Source organism: the organism of the source record quoted next, unplaced genomic scaffold, assembly GCF_019419815.1.
Source record: "Pyrus x bretschneideri cultivar Hongxiangsu unplaced genomic scaffold, Pyrus_bretschneideri_v1 Contig8, whole genome shotgun sequence".
NCBI classification, from domain to species: domain Eukaryota; kingdom Viridiplantae; phylum Streptophyta; class Magnoliopsida; order Rosales; family Rosaceae; genus Pyrus; species Pyrus x bretschneideri.
In genome coordinates this window covers 6,699,611-6,721,152 of record NW_025999820.1, presented here as the reverse complement: position 1 = coordinate 6,721,152, position 21,542 = coordinate 6,699,611, and the positions used below count along the sequence as shown (strand labels likewise).

Genomic DNA, 21,542 nt, shown 5'->3' with positions numbered 1-21,542 from the left:
ATCACGTGAAGACTATGCAAATAATCGCGGGTCACCTACGAGTCAGAACCACCTAAAGTGGTCTGTACGACAGGACTGTGCACCTACCTTGGATCCAAGGTGAGCGTAAGGTGCGGGAGGTGAACATCACGTGAAGGACTGTGCCCTGGCCACGGGCGGGAGCACTAACATCGGGGTGCAGGTTTATGAGCTATAATATATCTCAACACAATCATACTCACTAACGTCACTAAAATCAACATATACTCACCTGAGGCTTACCTGGGCGTCCGCGGCGTCATATAGCACTTTAAAGCACTCACAATAGTCAGGTCCAGGTAATATCCATATGAATATGTCATGATGCAATCTAAACCCAAACATTTCATGATATTCCCAAAATATATAATACGGCGTAACATGTACAATCAATAACACCCTACTCCCAAACTATTTACTTTTGAGAGTAATCATTAGTGATAAGCCCAATTAGACCCTAGTTACATTAACTGTCATTACTTACCTTTCCTTACTTCAATTTCTTGATTCTTCACGCATGATTTATGATCAACATTTAATCACCAAATCATAAAGCTAAATCTCACAATTCCCACCAATGTCCATTGCATTGCTCAATTCACTAAACAAGGCTATTGTCTCAATTATTTAATCTCATTTATTATATGGTTGCATCTAACGTCTTGTTAGACTGCCTACGTACCCTAAACAGGGATCAAGCCATTCGTAGTTCGCAATGATTAATTGTAGGTAACAAGCATAGATCATTATAGAAGTGCTTGTGTAACTATCAATTATATGCCTATGAAAGAAAAATACCCACTCACCTGGAGTCCACACTATGATTATCTTGTACACACATCGAGACATCACGATCTATTGTCGCCTGTGACCAATTATCAAATCATGTTTCAAAGTTCTTACCGATAGAATACATAATTTACATAAAACATATCCTCAAGGACCTTCAATAATAAGAATCTATAGGTCTCTCTCAACTAGTAGACCAGGAAACCAATATGAAACATCGTCATAAGATATATTTTTATGCATTAGAACTATTTGTTGAAATGCCGAAGAGCGAGTGTGTGGATTTTAGAAGCACCTATTTTGAATTCATATTCCCTCTTAAGGATCACCGGGACATCAATTTTGGTGCCTTGACTGTCAATTTACATGTTGATTTCCTAGTGTTGTTCACTAGTAACCTTGACTTTCGGCCGGTATGGGATCCCAAAGATGCATTGGCTCAAGCTATAAAGCTGTAACTCTATTTTTAGTGCAAGGAGGGCAAGCACATGGATAATCTCTTTGATGTTCACAAACTTTTGCACTTGTTAGCAGTGTCTAGTAACATAAGAGGACCATTGCTTTATGAGATTGAGCGGTACAAAAAGAAAGCCTTAATTGAGCAACTGGGTTGTCTTGCCATCCAGCTCCACTGTTCTGATTTCAATTTAAAAACAAATAATGCAGAAAACTGGTCCAGATAGCACAATGGCGCTAATATTACTATAGCTACGTTCCTTATTGTTTGTACAAATGTTCCCGGTTGTGAGGTTCCTGGTGGGTCCACTGGATAGAGCTTGAAGAAGCCTAAGGCGGCGGGGCCAAAGAGACTTGTGAATTTGCTGCAGATATTTATGGAACTTGATAACCATTTTTTCATGGCTTCGGAGAGTGCCCATGATAGTTCCAAGATGTTGGAGGCCCTCCGGCTCCACTATCACTCCAATTTTGCTGATAACCGAAGGCACATTGATCACTCTGCTAGAGGTTACATGCGTTGTTCTACAATTTGGCACAATAATTTAACTTTGATGGCCAATGGTGTTTTCTCCCATTTCATGAGTGGTTTGACTAAAGTAATTTCCACTTTTACTTTATCTAGACATATGATTGATACTATGCCATCAGTTTGTCTACTTGTCTCCGATTACAACATTTATGCTATAAAGTTTATCCTTGGAAACACACATATTGTCTCTCCTCTTATCTATTTTTTGGGGTACCTATTTACGAACACAATGGGCATCCAACTGCTTCATGGCCGAAAAAAGAAGCACACTCCTCCGTGGTCTGATGACTTTTTTGATGTCATATGGGAGGCCTTCTTGATAGCTACATGTTGGCTTTTCAGAATGGCAGAAGAAGACATGAGGTTCATATGGACATTCATGAGGCATAAGAATCTGGGTTCCAATTTAGTTGTTTGTTGTCGTTTCCAATCAATTAAGACTTCAGTTCGACCATCTTTGAAGGGAATTTCCTATCTATTTGAGATTGCCCAAGCTGGTGCTGAATGGTGAGTTATCTTTGACACTATGCTGGCAGAAGAAGATGCAGCTATCCCAATTGTTGAAATACGACAACAGTTTTTTGGATACACGTTGATTTGTTCTTCAATTTGTACCTGTCTTTGGACTATGATAGGAAATGATGTTGTTGCTCATAAGTTCTACTTCAATCATATGCTAATGCTGTCGGAGAACGGGTTTGGTTTAAGCCCTTCCTTTTAGGCACAGTTTCTGCTTTGTATCCATCTTACATCAGCCACCATAGCCTATAGGATATTTACACAACGCTATTCTGGATTATTAATGTTCATTGAGCATGTGACTTGGATCACTTATGCGATTCTGCAGTATTGGAATGACTACACACATGCGGTGCTTGCGTGTGTGGCTTTAGCGCTCTTTTCAATGTATAAGTTGGAAACTATTATTGTTAGCAATATTATTTCATTTGCTGCTACTTATATCACTTGCATGAGCTATTGGTTTTCTCCATAAGTTTCTTTCGATGATAATCAAGTCTGGAATCGTGATGTGTTCGTCTCATTAATTGTGTGGATGGATGTTTTACTGGGAAACATTGTCCCGATAGAGCTGTTAGTTCCTCACCTCTTATATATCAGCTCACGAGGTTATCCACAGTTTGTGGAAGCTGACCGATTAAGGCGGGCACTCAGAGACCACATACTTTTCCCAACCGACATTTACTATACGACTTTAGGGATATCAATCATTTTTCTTAATGCCTCCAATTTCATAGTTTTGAAGATTCCAATGGAACTAGCAGTTGTACCCAACGAGTCACACTCAGTTCTTGTCCAGCGTTCTTTGGTTTTGGACCTCTGAATTCTCTCTTGTTTACTTTGTTACATGAATCTCTCCAATTGAAGTACAATATGACAGTTTAGACGTGCGGCACAAATCCACTATCACTTTGCACTGATTATATATCAAAACTTTCATGGATTATGGCTACAACAAGGCACTTTTTGATATGGCATCATAGTGTCAGCTTTTTTGTATTCCACCAATGGCCTGCCATCTTCTCTAAATCTTCCAGGTCTTTTGGTCTATTGCTTGGCAAAAATTGGCTATATTACATGCTTGCTGGACTTGTGGTCTATTTGGCGAGTCCCACTGCACTGGTTTTGAAAGCATTTATCATGCTTATTTTTAGCTTTTGGAACCCCAAGGCTTAGGAGCACAAGCAGCGCAAGCCTCTACATACCAACTTGACGGCATGATGACATGCCTTATTTTAAAAGGGAGGAAATGTTAGGATCCTAGTTATTGGGTTGATATCTTCATGGTATTTTGTCTTATCCTAGTAGTAGTTGATTTCATCAAACAGTAGTGAGGGTGGAGATGTGTTCCAATCAGGGCACACCTCCTCTAGGGTTGTATATAATCCTCCTTTTACCATTTGGGAAGGGCACAAATGAAAAGAACTGTTATTTTATTTCTTACTTTAGCTGCATTTTCTTTTTCTTCTCCATTCTTACGGAATGGGTCCCTATCAAAGATCGGGTCTGGTAGGGAGGGATCAGGGAATGAGGTGGGTCGGGTTTGGGAAGATAGGTGGATGTAGAGCCTAAATCAGAAATCGCATTGGGATTCGAGTTCGATAGGGAGGGATCATGAGAGGGAGGTGTGTCGGGTTATGAGGTGTTGGTGAGGGAAGGGCAGGTGCGAGTCGAAGAGGGAGTGAGGAGTCGTGGTCCTCATCAATATTTCTGCAACTCTCGTAGCATTTTATTTGATTGCCACTTGATATTTGAGACAGTGAATTATATGATGAACCACTTACGCTCAATCATTTGGCAACACTTAATTTAAGCTTTTTAACCCTACCTCTTATTGGGTGACCATTTTTGTCCACCATGATCTTTCTCATCATTTCCTCTATCTCTTCTCTCCCAACCACCGTCTTCAATGGTAGCACTTTTGATCTGACGGCAACACCAAGTTCCCTAGTCAAAATTTTAGCATTCATCCTCTGCTCTGCATAGAGTGGCCAAACGATCATCGGCACTCCATTGGTGATGCTCTCGAGGCTTGAGTTCCACTCACAGTGTGACCAAAATCCTCCTACTAATGGATGACTTAAAATGCCTACTTAAGGGGCCCAAAGAGGCATAACCAACCTAACGTCATGGGTCCAGGTCAAGAATCCTTTTGGCAAATAGGTTGATGGGTCATCATCTCCATTTCATTAAATAAAGGTACTAAATGTAAATAAAAGTATCAAATATAACACAATATCAATAATGCATAAAATATTGTAAATCAGTACATTACACTAATAAGATTTTTTTTTTCTCTAAAGATAACAATTAAAATTTAGTGATATATATTAGGTAAGTTTGAGAATTACCTAAAGCGTAAAAAAACAGCATCTACGGATTTAGATGGTGGTCGTACAACCCAAATGAATCTTTGTTGACTCAACTCCAACCCCCAAGCCATTTCTGTCATCTGCTCAAAGGACATGGTCCCCCCACTCAGTGGCGAAGCTACATAGGGGCGAGGAGTGGCGTTCGTCCCTCCCCTCGTCAAAAATCAAGCCCAAGAGCTATGGTTCCGCCCCTCTAGTCCCGTCGGAAGTGATGAAGTTCGTCTGTGTTTTCTGGGTTCATTGCTGTTGTGCAACTCTGATGCACGCAAGTTCCCTTTTTTTTTCTAAAAAACCAGGCCAAAACGACGTTGCTTTGGCATTGGTTAAAAAAATTTAAAAACTCCCTTCAGTGGGACGATATCGTTTGGGTTATTGAGTTAAAAAAAAAAAATTAATTAAAGGAGACCACTCGTCCCTCGTTGCCTTCACTATCCTAGACCCCTTACCTTCCAACTTTCAAACCAATCGGAGAGTAGTAGCGTCCTAAATCCCAACCGCAACATCCTGTTAGCCTTCCTTGCTTCCAAAGTTCAAGCCACCTCCTTGCTGCCAACTTCCAAGCACCATCCTTTGGTTTGGTTGGCCATTTCTCTCCAAATTTTTAGATGAAATGTTTAATTTCTAAATTTATATTATCCCTAACCCTAATTCATTATTTAATACAAAATGTTGTTTAATTTATATAGAATCATGGAGTAATTGATCAACATGGTTAATGACTTAATTATGGATTATTGATAAGAAATTCTATAATTATTGATAAATGAAATTGTTATTTAGGTTAAAATTTGAATTTCTGATTATAGATTAATTGATTATTGATATTGATTAATTGAATTTTTGTTTATTGAATAATTTATATGATTATTGGTATCGATTGGTTTAATTAGTTATTTGTCATATACTCATATAGTATATTCTACTCTAAGATTAAGAATCTAAGATTTTTTTTTTCTTCACATTATACAATTAATTAATATAAAGATACTATAATGAACCTATTATGCAAAGTTTTCATGGTATGAAACGTTGTCGGCAACTATTGTAATGTGTTTGTATTCATAAACCATGGAAGAAATTACTATGAAAGGATTTGATTGTTGTGAGTTTTTTGAATCTTGCACTCTTTAAGTTCCCCCCTCTCCCCCCAATCCCCGACAAATCCTGAATTCGCCACTGCCCTCACTCTCCCTAATGCCACAAATATCACAGATTCACAGGGTTGCTTGTCTAGCCATTAAAACAAGCCCTCCTCCCTTGGACCGGCCTCGTCAATGGTCCCATAGGATAAACTGGCACCTTAGCCACTCTACCCAAGAGTGCCTCGCCCCGTAATGCATGTAATGTTTTGTGCTCCAAGTCCTCCCATGTATTCATCAAAATCCCATCACTCTTCGGCAAATTATAGTACCTATCCTTACGTATACCAAATATTGGTGGTCACTCCGGTCCAGCATCGGGTTAAGCACGTCGTCGTACTGAACCGGCTTGCAGCCTAGAATTCTCCGCGGTTCAATCTGGTCTGCGTACTTTCCATCCACTTGTTTTATCAAGAACTGGCACGTAGACAGTCAAGGCTACGAGCAATGCATTGCTAGCAATGTAAGGGGGCGTTTGTTTGCCCTCACTAGGTTGGACTGGACTGGACTGGACTAACTATTAGTCCAATACTGTGTTTGTTCCATGCTGGGACTAACATTAATGAGACTAAAGGGGACTAGCATGGACAAAACCCTTCACTAAGAGGTCTTAGCGAGACCCCCCAATAACCATGGGACTAGCTAAGACTATCCTCTCTTTCTCATCCTCATCATGCTCAACGACCACTCCCGACAAACTCCTCATCATCTCCGGTCACCTAGATCAATCATTAACTTTCCGACTCTCTTTCAGATCCATTTCACAACCAACTTTCATATAAAATATACCAAATTGAAGCTGGGAGTGACAAGATTACGATTTTACCTGAATCAAGGCCAAAATGTGGTCGAATGTGGCCGGAAAATGGCCTGGAAGTCTCGGCCTGTTTGGGCTTCTTCAAATCCATGACAGATTCGAGCATTCAAAGCTAAGATCTCGGTCTAGGGATGGTGATGAATTTTTTGGCGGTGCTAACTTCATCCAATTTAACAAGGGTTGGCCGAAAAACATATCGGGAAACCTGCAACTCGTCGGGAAAATTGGAGCCGTGAGGTTCCATTCGAACAACGCATAGCTAGAGAGGGAGGGAGGACAGAGAAATAGAGACTGGAATCAATAAGGAGTTTGACCAGGAATGAGAAAGAGACATGAATTGAGAGGTCTAAGAGGAAAAAAAGAGGGAGATGGTGAGACGATGAGAGAAGAGGAAAAGAGTGGACGGAAATGGTAGGAAAAGATGAAGAAAAAGATATCATAATAAAATATTAATAATTTATATATTAAATAATATAATATTAGAATTTGTTATTATCCAGCTTTTTAGTCCAATACTGCACCAAACGCTTCACTAAGTTAGTCCAATTTAGTCTAGTCTAAGCCAGTCCAGCTTAATCCTTGAAGCTAATCCAGTCCGAGATAGTCCGGCGCAACAAACGTCCCCTAAGAGTATTTAGGAATCCCTAGCTCGTAGCCGATGGACAGAGATTCTGCGCTGAAGAAGTCCACGATAAGCACTGTAGGACGAAGAGAAGATTCCATTCCAAGTATGGCTGACCGAAACGCAGGGACGAAGAGAAGATTCCATTCCAAGTATGGCTGACCGAAACGCAGGTCGTACTTCACACATCATGACTGCAAGGAGTGCAAAGGCAGCAGCAACAGGGCCAACACAACCGGAAATGTCGGGCGGTGGGAGGTCAATAATGTCACAAAACTTGGGGGTGGTGACTGCCTCGAGGAGCTCACACTCAACCTTGGAAGTAGGAGATGGGATGGGGAAGGTCGGTGAAGTTCCGGTGGATGACAAATCTTTTTGCGAGCTCGAGGATGGGGATGAGGTGGCCCAGGCCTGGGCTGCAAAGTATGGCTGCATGTGGCTTTGAGCTCACGGTAGACGGATAGCAATGGCTTTAGCCTTTAGTGCACCGCTTGAGCTTAAATAGGGAAACCAAGTTCAGTTGCGCCTTGTACGTGGGGGCTTCAATTGAATCAAAACAATCATTGTTATTTTATTTTATTTTTTTGGTAAGAAGCAATCATTGTTTTTTTTTTTTGTTTTTTTTGGTAAAAAAACAATCATTTTTATTTTATTTTTTTGGTAAAAAAAATCATTTGTTATTTTGTTTCGATGTTTTATACAAGTGACTAGGGGAGGATTCACTCAGGATCCGAGTGCTCCCAAAGAAGCACATGTGAAGACCTTCAATGACCACCCAACGATTTGGGTAGATGGTTAAAGAGAGAAGACTATCAAGACTATACAAATGTCGTGCAACAGAAATTTTAAACCAGGAAGAAATATCTGATTTCATACGAGGAGAAACACAGAAAAGACCACCATGACTCTGTTGTTCTTAAACCTTGGTTCCAACAAAGAAAAAAAAATTTCTCGCTCCATTTCCCATTGACCAACTCCCCATTTTTCTTTTCTTTTTTGATTGGTTGCCCAATTAGGTTGTGACACCTAATATTAAATTAATAAAGAGACGGTGTATGCTCAACCAATACTTTTTATACAATATGTTTGATACAGTTTTTTTTTTTTTTTTAAATTCACTATAAATTCATACGACCTACGAAAAATATTTTGTAAAGTATTAGGAACTCGTAATCACTTGAACTTCATCTAATACCATCAAATTCACTAAAATATTAAGCAAAAATTGTGATATTTTTTGTACATTATATGTTAAATAACAAACCCAAATTTTCAATACAAGTATAGTTAATTTTTTTTAAGTGTAAATAGACACTTATTTATATGATATATAATAAACTTACTTAAATCTACCTAGGTACCGTCTCGGCGGTAGGCTTCAACAACCTGCTCGGCTAGCGTCTAGTGTACCTTAACTAGGAGTACCCAATATTAAAATCCTGAATCCGCTGCAAGTGACATTACTATTTTATTTAAATTTTATAAAGGTGATATTATTGTGGCTGTAAAAAACTCGTTTAGTATTCAAGTATTTTTTTTTTTTTTCCTTCTAAATACAGATTGTTTAGAGTTGGTATTTTTTTCAAAAAGCAGTTGACAAACTCTATCCAGTGCGTGACCTAATTGTAATTTTGTTTTAATGTGGAGTGGAAATTTGGCCCCAGGTTCACCAAAAGATGATAGATGTTAACTGACAAAGAAAGCAGTAAGTCTCCAAACTATTTTATCTTTGGATTAATCTCTGTTTACTATTTTTATGTTTCGTGATTTTCAACATTTAATACATTAAGTTTTTTTCGTCCCAGAGTCATACCTAAAATGTTAATTTTGGGACAATCTCATACATCCGTTAGTCAAACTGTTAAGTCTGCCGTTAACTGTTGACGTGACGCCTATATGTGCAATGAATGGGGGCCACGTGTCATTAAAAATATTAAAATAATTAAATAAATAAAAGTATTTATTAATAAATAAAAAAATAAAAAATAAATAAAAAGCAACAACAACAAGAAGGAAAAAGCCCAGAACCCTTGCAAATCAAAACAACAAAATATTCCGATCAAATCATCCCCAAACCCAATCTTTCAATTCAATCCTCCACTCTCAAACTCTAAAGTTTAGTTCTTTTAGATCAAAAGGAAAACCCCAATTCAATTACTTTCAAAGCTTCAGTAAAATTCAAATTGAAGAACGATGTTGAACTCAAATCACCACCAACCCCCGTCTCCCTCCGACGCATGATGTTGCGCGAGATGTTGGCCTGGGTACAAGAGGTAATGGTGCAGCAACTGGAGGAGCGCCAAAGCGACTGGGTTTATTGAATCGCAACCAGGGCCGGCCCTGAGAATTTGGGGGAGGCAAGCCTTCGAAGTGGGGCCCTAAAATTCTTTGATCTCTGGTTCTTTGTATATTGATTTGTATAAAAAAGAATTCGCTAAATACAAAAAAAGTTCTATTTTCACATCAAATATCATTAAAAATTAATATCAAAAGAAGATAAATATACAAACATTACTTAAACATTACACGATTCACGTTTTGATGTACTAAATATTTGCAGTCAAGAGTCTAAGATTGAGAGTAAAGAACAATAAAACTTGAAGATTAAGAGATTAAATAATAATAAAACTTGATTGACAAGTATAATAAATTCAACACCAATTGTTTCTCTTGTGTTTTTTTCCTTCTAAAATCAACATCACACTAACGAATTGAATATTAAAATAATCCATTTAATAAAAAGTTATTGAAAAGAAAAATATAAATTCAAAGTTTTGATTACCTTAAAGTACAATCTTTAAAACCATATGATAGTTGATTTAAACATTCAATAGAAATAGAGATAATGGGAAATTGGTTTAAACATTCGATAGAAATAGAGAAAATGAGAAGTTGAAAGTAAAAAAGATTGCAAAGAGACTTGAGTTTTATAATTTTATATGCATTTGAACAGATGGATTGGGAGTTGGACAGATGGATTGGTAGTAAATTTGAAAAACAAGAAAAATCAAGAAAAATGTAGTAATTAAAAGGCAGCTTTGTGTTTCGAACTCAACACCCTAAAGAAAAATGAAGCCAACATTTCCACTATACTAACAAATGAATTATGATATTTCTTACTTTTTTTTATATTTATATGTTAATTACTAGACATAAAAAAATTTTGGGGCCCTAGGCAAGCGCCTACTTGGACTAGCCTGAGGGCTGGCCCTGTGATGATATCAATCATTTGATAATCAAACAGACTCCCCACCAACCTTTTGATCTAACTGATGAATTATCATTCAAAACCAGAAAGCAACTATGCAAAGAAAAATCCCAGAATTAGTGTACGAAGGTTTTACGCCAATTGGTCACAACATGCATGATTCACGTTTTGAAGAGAAACGCTGGTTTTTATTTGGTTAGAAGTTGATTCTGTTTTGTTCTCGACTTCTTGCACTAGCTCTCCTCAATTAGTTCCTTGGCAATTGAGGGTGGAGTGGAGAAATTGCTTGCATGGAATTTCCCAATATATTTTTGATCTTCTAACATTTGTAGGGAAGGTAATCAAGTCGATGATACCCTTACAAATCATGGTTCCTCTTCTATTTGTCTTGTTTGGAGGATTCTCCTCCTGATTTCATATTGCCATATTACCATCGTGATTATGTAGGATTTCCACACTATCGCTTTAGATAGGTTTCTTTTATCAGCCTTGTTATATCTTGTATTGATTGTTGGAGGGTTCGTTTTACGCCTATTGTCGTGGTTAGAATTAGACTTTATATCCCCCTTTATGTCTATAATTTTCTTATTCTTTAATAACTCTACCTCTTTCATTTCCCATAATAGCAATGTTGGAGTAATGAGTGTAATCATGTGTATGTTGGTACACTAATGTTTGTAGTGTATTAATTTATAGGGTTAATCTCATTATACTATCCTGAAATTTTTTGGTTTTCAATATTTGATACACCAAGTTTTTTTTGTCCCAAATTGATACCTAAAGTCATAATTTTGGGACACTTTGATAAATTCGTTAAGTTTTCAGTTAGAATTTCAGTTAGATGATGATATGGCACCCACGTGGACAATGACTGAACGTCACATGGTAATATGGGTCCACGTGAATATTAAAAAATTTTAAATTCTATTTTTTTTTTTTTTTAAAAGTTCGATGACTCTCTTTTAGAATTTAAAATTTCTAAATTCTAAATCGAAATTGGACCATAAAACTTGTGTTTGCAGCCACAAATCAACAGCTCGGGATCTCCGAACAAGAACAAGCCCATGAAGAAGAAGAAGATGCAGATGAGGAGGTGAGAGAAGAGCTTTGAGAGAGAAGAACTTTAAAACCCCCATCCCTCATGCCATATTGACATGTGGTGCCCAGTTATTGTCCACATGGGCATTGGTGGATCCAGGATTTCAAGATCAACAGGTCCCAAGATAAAAGTTTAAAAAAAAAAATATTAGACTAGTTTGGTTCCATATCACTATTTTTTCTATTGAATTTGGTTTATTGAATAATCAAAATTAATCAACCACATTAAGTGGCCTAGTGGTAAGGTGCGGATTTCGGCCCTCAAAATACAAAAAACAAGGAGGTCTAGGGTTTAAGGCTTCAAGCTGGTGAGTCTACTTGACTATGGCCAGGAGAAAGCTGAAATGTCTCTATGAGTCTTCCAAGCCCCTAAAAAGGGTGGATAACCATGGCTTGCCACTAGTTGTCCCGCTTTTTTTTTTTAAATAATAATAATCAGGATTAATCTCAAATATGAAATTTGTTTATGTAACATATATATTACAATTGGGAGTTGAGACTAGCGTTTAGGATTAAAAAAACTTAAATGAATTTGAAAGAAATAAAATTAGGCAACTAGAGGTGGTGGAACAGCAAATGGTGTTGGGGGATGGGGTAACTTGAGTTTAAAGTTGGGAGGTTGCGACGATTGGGGGTTGGGAGTTCTTAAATATAATTTGGGAATACTGGAAATGACCAAGGTTCTTAGGCTTTGTATAAAAAACAGAGATATTTTAGTTTTTAAATCTTTTATAATTTCCTAACTAAAAAATGCTATCGTTTCGGCTAGGTCTTTTAAAATAAAAATTAGAAACCTCTTCTTCTTCATTATAAGCACTTCTGCATGCACACCCATGGAGGCAACAAGTCTCTCCACTGCATCTGCCCAAATTGTTGGAGGATCCCAAAGTTTGATCACAAGTGTTTCTTCGGGCTTCCAGAGGGTCCCGAGACCTCCCGGGTCCCTATATGGATCCGCCCATGCACATGGACGCCACATCATCTGTTAACAGATGTTCTAATTGAAAACTTAATGGATGTATGAAAGTGTCCTAAAATTATGACTTTAGATACCAAACTGGAACAAAAAAAACTTGATGTATCAAATGTTGAAAACCAAAAAACTTAAGGATAGTAAACTTAGATTAAACCCTAATTTATATCATTAAGGCATAAAACTGGTTAAACATTCAGATAATGACACAATTACCCATTTGTTTACAAGTAATAAAAACACAATCAAATAAAAAATGAGGAGAAAATGGAAAAAAACCATGTGGAGGAGAAGTGTTACAAAACCTCTCCACTCCGTGCCTCTCTCAAGGCAGTTAGCCCCTCTCCAGAATGCACCCCTAAACACTTTATGTGCACATGTTTCTCTTTGCATTTTGATATACACGTGCTCTACAGTTTTTGTTTGTAGTCTGACGTCTGTCACTGTTTCTTTTTTCTCTTCAATGTTGTATGCATTTCAGCACCGTATTTAATGATATTGATACGTCTTTGTTACTTTTTTCCGCAGAAAGTTGCACTTCCTCATCCCAACGCTAGTGAGACGGATTCAGGATTTGAATGTAGGGATCTCAGTATTAAATACAAGTTTTTTCAGTATGAACAATTATGTAATTCGTCTTCATTAAACAGGTTTATGGAGTGATGCAATTGGAAAATTAAGTTGGCGGTTGTCTTCAACATGATAATATCTTGCGTGTAATACTAGAAGAGAGAATGTTCCAAGACTTGTTATTGATCTGTCAAAGTCAACAAAATGGTAGGAGGAGTTTTGCTGAATTGACAAGGGCCAGAGCAAAAAATAAAACCCAAACCCCAAACTCACAATCAACCGATATCACGACTTAATTGATTTAACAATTCTTCTTTTAAGTGGGGCGGAAAAAGAAGAACAATACTTGGCTGCTGAATTTTCAGCAGCAATTCATGCTTTCATCCGATTAAATTTGAACACGTGTTTAATTTGTATTTACAATTTCAATTATTTAAACATGTGTTCAAATCTGATTGAATAAAAGCAGGAGTGGTGGCTAAAAATTCAACAACCAAGTATTGTTCGAAGAAGAAAGGAAGAAGGAGAAAAGGAATAAGAAAAGAATAAAAATATAGAATGACAAAGTAAAAAAAAAAAAAAAATATTAATAGATTTAAAAGAAAGTAAAAATCGACAAAGAAAATGAAAATCCCACCTCCCTCACCGTCTCTCCCTCTCCCTCCAATTGTTCCCAACCTCCTCAAAGTTCACAAACAACGAATTGTCTGAACTCTATAAGAACCATCAACCTCAAATAAAATCTAGCAAGAGAATGAAAAAAAAAAACATCGCATTGGGGCCCAAAGTCCAAGAAAAAACCTTTGAAATCAGAGGCATTTAACACTAACTTTTCAGCTTGAAAAGTAAGTTAGGATGGGCCGGGATCATCCTGGTCCACTCCGCCTCTAATCATTTGTATGCTGCGTTACATGTTTTTGAGTGTTTTATTTGTTGCAATTTTGACAAGCAGTCAAGCAACCCAAGAGCCTTGCGGGAGTAGATTGTACAGTATCTACAGTCAACTTACCAATACAAACTGTCATGTACGGAATATAATTATAGAAACCATGCTCTAACAGCAGTCACAAATCTGGAAAATAAATGATGCATAAATTTGTAGCAAATGTTACACCACCAGTGATTATACAAAGTACATAACAAGCGTATGTTATGGTATGAGTCTATTATTTATCAAACACTATAAAAGTTTGGAAGTCGCGTAGCTCAAGTGATTAAAAATGCATTTCACACACACGAGACAAGTGCGCTAACCCTCACATTGGACCAGCCATAACAATATGGTTCAACTTCGCTTTTAGCGGAATCGAACCTAAGACCTCTCACTTACAAGTGAAGAACAATACTACTAGACCGTAGTACTAGATGGCAGTTGATCCATTTTTTAAAAAAGAAGAATCAATTGAATATATTAAAAGGATTAGCAATTGATTTGCAAGAGACGAAGCGTTTTCCCTGTAGAAGAAAATCAGGCGAATCAAGGTTTTCTGAACCACCCAGACACACACAATCATATTTGGAGGACTAGTTGGAACTTGGCGGCAATCCAGTCAAAAGGGGAGATCCATCCACCAATAATTGGGGAAGCAGCAAAGTTATTGAATTGGTTGGTACACTGACTCAGACATCAAGCGTGGCTTAGGTGACATGGACTTTCACGAGATACATTTTATCACATGCCAAAGGGTCCCTCTTGGAGGTTTCCCTTCTGTGAGAGATGCTTTTTGACCCACACAACTCACAAGAACAAGGCAACAAAACACTACATGACTACAGACACAAGAAACTCATCACTCACTCCATCACTTTGCTGCTTTGCATATGAATGGATCAGAAATCGAAACCCTAATCGGCATGGAGGGACATGGACCTACTGATTCAAACATTCAAACTTATTGCATCTCTCATGCATCCTGACCATCCCACCACCCCTACTGTCCTTCCCAATTTATGATTGTGTTCATGAAATCACAGCTGATAATTCACTAAGCATGCAATGAAATTAACTTGTCATTCGAGTTACGAAGATGATCTAATAAGAACTTGTAAACATGGACTGAAAGATTTTGGTGTCATGAATTGCTAATAATACAGTACTAGAAGGTCAAGGAAATAGAGAAGTTTCTAACAAGATAGATCTAATAATTTTAACTACCTTCAAGAAATTTGGGCATGGGGTTGTCCAATAGAGTCTACAAACGAATACATAGCTCACGAGAAGATGTGATGCATTCTCTGTGTTTGAAGCTGGTGAAATAATGCCACTGATGACAACTTGAGAAGGGGTCTATCAGTGAAGAATTGAAGAAGAAACTTCAAACATATCGAGGGGAACTAACAACCCCGATTTCAAGTTCTTGCTTGATTCTCTTTCCCACACATGGAGTATTTCAGATTCAGAATTGCAGGCCTTCTGTGAAGAGTGCTCGGAAATTCCCTCTTTAACCAACAAATTCAATAGGAATTGATTCCTGTAATGCTCCACGAGAGAGTAAGCTGTATATTTAAAGAAATACATAATGCACCAAATATGATTTTGATGTCCCCCAGTGGTAGCAGAACCAAAGTACATACCAAGCGATGCTCTACTCAGCTGCCAAAGAATACCAATTACCACTGAGAAATGCACACAACATGTTAAGATATTCCCTCCTGATTTTATGCATTCTCAAGCTAAAGCTTCGAGTGATGCTTAATGGTTCTTCCCATTTCCAAGTGTGAGCTCCAGATCATCCGCTCCTACCTCATGTATTCTCTCACCCTCCCAAGCTTTCACTGTGCCACTCTCAAACTCAAACTCCGAGCCTCGTCCCCTCTCTGCAGTGCTCCCCCATCCCATCCCCACATGGGCTTCAACAGCATTCTTAAGAACATTCTGCTCAGCCACAGGTTTCATAAGATTAAATGTGGGCGAAGGCGGAGCAACTGAGGGCGCCCCTGTCTGAAAACTGACCCAACGACCGGAGTCCACAGTGGAAGCATCAGACTCATCACATTCTGGTATTGTGGCAGGTGTAAGATGGTGGCGACGCGTAGGACTTGAGGGGGCAGAGGCTGCAAAAAGAGGGTGGTGCAGGGAGTTTATGCAACCATTAGTAAGGGAGTCCCAATCAGGTTTTCTCTTTGAACCTCTAGAGGTTGGGGAAGAAAGAGGTGGAGTTACAGGAGCACTATTGGATATTCTAAGAGGAGGAAGATTTGTGGGAATGGAAGCTATGTTGCGCAGGAACGGAAGAAGGTAAGAGGAGGGGTTTCCATCGAAACGAGCAGGACTTGGAAAAGAGGAGGAGGATGGACTGGCATGGTAAGATGGTACGGGACTTGGGAAAGCTGAGGATTGTGGACTTTGTAGAATAGAAGAACACGCACTCATATTTGTTGGAGTGCCTGCAATTTCCATGGGAGATGGCTTGCATCCCTGCAACCAAAACAAGCATTTCAGCACCCAAATTCAACAAACAATGATACAATATGAACGAAGAAACTGCTTAACAGAAAGCAATATAAGCAAATGTAGCTCTAAATATCATGGGTTTTCCCCTATTGTCAATTGAAATTCAATATATTGGCACGTGGAGCAGAGTAAATTGATGACCCCCTGAATCCTTAGAGCAAAGAAAAACGGATACTTTCGGGAACAAACATTGGAGATCTCACAAAAGATTGAAAACAAAATTGCATGACTAAATCTTATCTTTCAACAAACCAAGACAAATTCATAATCCCTTTTCTAAATCTAGAGAAGTAGAGAGAGACCCAATTCATGATATCCAGATCCTAACTCATATCGGAACCAAAACAGAGAAACAGATATACAAAAACGAAGAGGGTTTTGTTATTTTGTGGTATAGATTAATTTGTGAAACAAAGAACAAATTCATTCAAACAATTAAAAGCTTCCCACAAATTAAGATTAACAAAAAACAAGCTCAGTAAGCTGGAATCACCAAGTTTCAATCCACACCTCCTTATCCAATGATCATCAAAGACCAAAATCCAACTGGGATTCAACACGAAGGCAAGGATTCACAAAATCAACCAAAACCAAGTCCACTATGAATTGCATGCAGAGATCTATGATACCCAAAAGCCAAAAGCAAAAGCAGAAACCCAATTTATAAAAATAAAAAAAAAAAAAAAAAAAAAAGGCGATTCAGCTGAATCTGCATAACAGTCAAATGAAATCCCACAAACCTTGCGGTAGGTGGTGCCATCTTCTTCCACAACCCAGCCAGCTTCAGCACAGAGAGCCTTCAAGACCTCGTTGTTATCGCAGTGCTTGGGAAGCTTGTAGCTTCCCTGAGCTCTGAGCCCAGAATATATCTTGGCAGCAATGGCTCTCCTCCTCCTCTCCCTCCTCTTGTTGTTCTCTCTCTCTTTCCATGTTGGTAACCTCCCCGACGACCCACCGCCTGTCATTTTAGCTTTTCCTGGTCGACCACCTCCTTCCTTTCTGAGCTTTCTCCCTCTAGATTCTGTTTTCTCGTGGGAGATAGAGAGGGAGGGGGTATGGCGAGCTGCAGTGGGAAGGGGAGGGAAGAGAAGAGGGAAGCAGTATTCTTGTGGCTGTCTCACGAGGAAAGTGCTCTCTTTATTCAAAGGGAGTATTATTGTACGAAAGAAGAGAATTGCCACAAATAAAATATTATATTTAAAATATGACGTACCACAAAGTTTATAAAGAATTTCACTTTTGAAAGTCTCGTTTACATTTCTCAACAAAGAATCCGAGTGGCATTTCTCCTCTTCATATAATAATGCCCTTTGAAAGGGTAATTAAGGTTTCATTAGGATAATTTAGGGTTTATTCACACATATCGTGCAAATTGGATTTGGAAGGCAATTTTTTTCATGAGAATAGGGTAATTAGGGTTTCTTCAGGATAAATGGGGATTATTGTTTAATGTTAGTGAGATGGGATTTTCTCATGGAATCCAAATTTTGGGTAGTAATTCCAATTAAGATCAATCTCTCTCCCCCTGCTGTCTTCCGACATCCATGACTCTTTTCAGACTATCTTCTACCTATCCCCTTGGGTTATGGCCTCTCTCTATCCCACTATTTTTTAGATCTTCAACCATATTGTCTAACCGCGTTTTGCGGCTCTCCTTAAAGGTGTGTAGAACGTCTGTTCGGGGGGTCACACCACCATCTTCCACCTGTGTGCCTTTGTTGGCACAGGGGGGTCACACCACCATCTTCCACCTGTGTGCCTTTGTTGGCTCGATTACTTTGTGGGATGTTCCTCCCATGAGTTTCATTTACTTGATGGATGCGGATTTGGTTTTTGTGGCATGATGGAGGAGGGTGTAATCTTCTTGATTTCCGGTTTGGAAGCTTCGTTTGGTTGGATTCCGGTGACTACAAGGGGCCGGGGTTCGTGGTTAGGGCGTCTGTGTTTTTAGGGTTTTTTGTTTGTTTTTGCTCAATCTTTAGGTTGGGCCTTTTGATTTGGGATTCATTTTGTAGATTTGAGCTTTATTTGTATTTGATAGTTTGATAAGATAACAAATTTAACATTGACAACGTAAAAAAAAAAAAAAAAAGAGGAAAAAAAAACCCACATATCTTATGACAAAGGGGTGAGTTTGATGTGCATTGCCGTTGTCTTTGAAAATAACGGGTCATGGCCCAATTCAACATCATGTTTAATTGATTAGAAATAAAATATGTTAAGTTTCTTGCGATGAAAATCAGTACTATTAATCTATGATTGAGCTCAACTAAAGAGACATTTGAGGATCTCACTCGTTATATTGTCATGAAATGTTATAAATGTTCTTTGCAAATCAATTAAAAAACATCAAACTTAGGTTATCAATGATCGGATTATAAAGACTTGTTAAGGTTCTATTAGTTTTCTCGAGTACGGAGATGATTAAAAAGATGCTGTCTCTCCGGTCTTCAGGGTTTCCTGTGGAGTCATGACGTGATGTTCAGTTTGAACGGTACAGTTACAGACAAACAATGAGCTCAAAAATTCACAAGCCACTGGCCTGGCAGTCGCCTCCACACGTGCGACACAGAAACATATATAGAAAATTATAGCAAAACCCCTCCAGGTCCCCCCACTCGAAGTCCCCACGCCACCCCAACTCAACCATCTACGGCGGGGACCACGACGACCTTTGACGTGTCCACCAGTGGCTGTCCACGTGACTGTGGTTCCCACCTAATCTCTTTTTCTTGTCCTTTTTGTTTTATTGTTTTATTATTTTTTGTTTTTTTGTTTTTTTAATACAAGTTAGAAATACATTTCTAATGAAGCTGCTACAATGAGAACTAGAATTATCTCTGAATCTCAATCTACAAAAATAATAATTCAATAATGAATAATTAATTTATACAATTTGATCTAAATAATTTTATTTCTCTAACATTACTCGAAACTGATTCATCTCAACAGTAGAAACATAAGATTCACACCCTTCGGTTTTGAATGCAATGCCACGGCACCAGACTATCCGTGGTCAACCGTCGTTGCTTGACTATTTCGAATTACGTGCAACAAACGAAGGATGTCACGAAATGTATCGGAAGAACAATTAACAACTAAGCTTTTAATTAACTCTTAAATTTAAATGAATTAACAATCAGCTGGGGATCCAGCTAATTAAGCGAGCTAGCTGCTGGGCTGCTGGCCAGTGGCCGAGTCAAGTCGTTGGGGGCGTGAAGGCAACAAGACCTGGCACACGTGCCGTTTACGCGGGGACCAACGCCCGTGTCTTCGTTTTTCCAGAAAGTAGGAAGGGACCTCTCTCCTTCTTATTTTGGTATTCTCCATTGGTCCAAGAGACCACGTGGGGTCCATTAGGCCCAAACCATCCCCAGCAACAAATAAATCTATCATTATAGCCCCCAAAAAATAAAAATAAATAAAAAAATAAAAAAAAGGGAGGAATAAAATCGTCCTAAAGTTAATTACCATTTCATCATTTACTTTTTTTTTTTTTTCCAAATTGTTTTGTTTTTTAATAAATAGTTAATATAAAGGAGCCTTAGGCTATCCCTAAACCAAGGGTGGGAAATCCTAAATTTTTTTAAAGAAGTACATTATTCATTAAAAAGGAGAAAACGTACAAAGCAAGATGATCGTGTGCATAAAAGGGCCTCGATAAAAAACCTTGCCGGGAATTTTAACCTAATCGAAGGAAAAAGAGTGTCTGCGCAAAACAACTTAACTATAGTTAGTTATCCTCAGAAAGCATTAAAGTTGCATCAACATCAACTAATGTTGCGATGAGAACTCTCCTCAATCAGGACATCAACAAGCATATCAGGAGGGTTCTCAGAGCAGATCGACTCCCATGTTCCTCGCAAACCCGCCCGAGCTGCCAAGAGCTTTGCTTGCAGCGCTCAACCGATGTCTTCGTCAACAGCTGCAAGACTCGCCAAAAATTCACCACTATGTAAGACATATTCTGAAATCACAACAACAAGACACTAGGATCACAAATAAATCAAATCAATATAAAATAGAGATTGACTAATTATATTAAACTTATCTGTAGAATATAGGACACATGGTTATAAAGATGAAGCCATTGATCCTTGCGAACAAAGTAGAAGTAGTCTTCTACTTCCATTACCTCTCAATGAACTCTACTATCGAACTAGGCTTGTAGTTTTCGTGAGTTTCAGTTGGTATGGAAGTAAGGATTGCTCCTTGGTTATAGAGCTAGGTTTCAACCAATTCCTCCCTATTGTCGGAAAGGATATCAACCCAAATCATATCTAATCAATTAAAGTCCCATCATGACTCTTATTCCTTGTATTTAGTTAATAAAAGTCCATAATTGATTGCATGTAATTAGGACTCCAATATGTTTATTTCCTTAAGGCACCGAGAGTCCTAGAGATTTCATTAACTTGATTGTCAAGTTAACTATTCCCTCAATTATTCTCAGCATAATTCATTGCCATTCACAAAATGGTTTTACATTCTCCCACTTGAATGTCAATGACAATACCTCAACGAGATAAATATGTATGGCGATCACTTGAATCCACTAAAGTATGCAATCATACATTTCAAGTAACTTGTCACTTTGAGACTAAATGCAGAACGAAGGAAAACAAGGCACACATTGGACAGTTCCTTGCACTCCATGATTACATGCACACTTAATGTAGACATCGAAATTTCGGTGAAACAAATGTTCACCAACGTATTAAAGTTTTGACGTGTTGATAGGAGCATATTCATGCGACTTAAATGGCTTGTTCTCGTGCATTTACGTTATGTTTCTTTAGTTATTTTAGTACTTTAAGCTATTTTCGTGTGTTTGTAGGTCCAAAGGGCTAAAGGAGCAAAAAGATGCATTTTGGAGACTTTTGGAGCACTTTTGGGCTAAGGATGGATAGCCTATGCTTGGAGCCAAAGTGTTGGACGAAATTGAAGACCTAATTGAAGACCAAAGTGTTGGAAC

General features: G+C 38.3%; 1 protein-coding gene and 1 pseudogene across 1 annotated transcript; both read right to left on the bottom strand.

The window, feature by feature from the left end:
- Positions 1-4,661: 4,661 nt before the first annotated feature.
- LOC103967643 lies at positions 4,662-12,552 on the bottom strand (annotated as a pseudogene).
- Positions 12,553-15,146: 2,594 nt separating this feature from the next.
- Positions 15,147-17,717, bottom strand: LOC103967637 (BES1/BZR1 homolog protein 2-like). The gene is made up of 2 exons (XM_009380913.3): positions 17,308-17,717; positions 15,147-16,531 (listed from the first exon to the last, which is right to left on the bottom strand). The coding sequence occupies exons 1-2, from the start codon at positions 17,530-17,532 to the stop codon at positions 15,806-15,808; spliced, it is 951 nt and encodes a 316-aa protein (XP_009379188.2). The 5' UTR covers positions 17,533-17,717; the 3' UTR covers positions 15,147-15,805.
- Between the last annotated feature and the right edge of the window lie 3,825 nt (positions 17,718-21,542).

Bases quoted from the DNA above. Each gene is read 5' to 3' on its own strand.
- LOC103967637 (XM_009380913.3), bottom strand. From the start codon at position 17,532: ATGACAGGCGGTGGGTCGTCGGGGAGGTTACCAACATGGAAAGAGAGA. The intron at 16,532-17,307 runs GTTTGTGGGATT...TTTTGGTTGCAG, and splicing joins ATGGCACCACCTACCGCAAG to GGATGCAAGCCATCTCCCAT.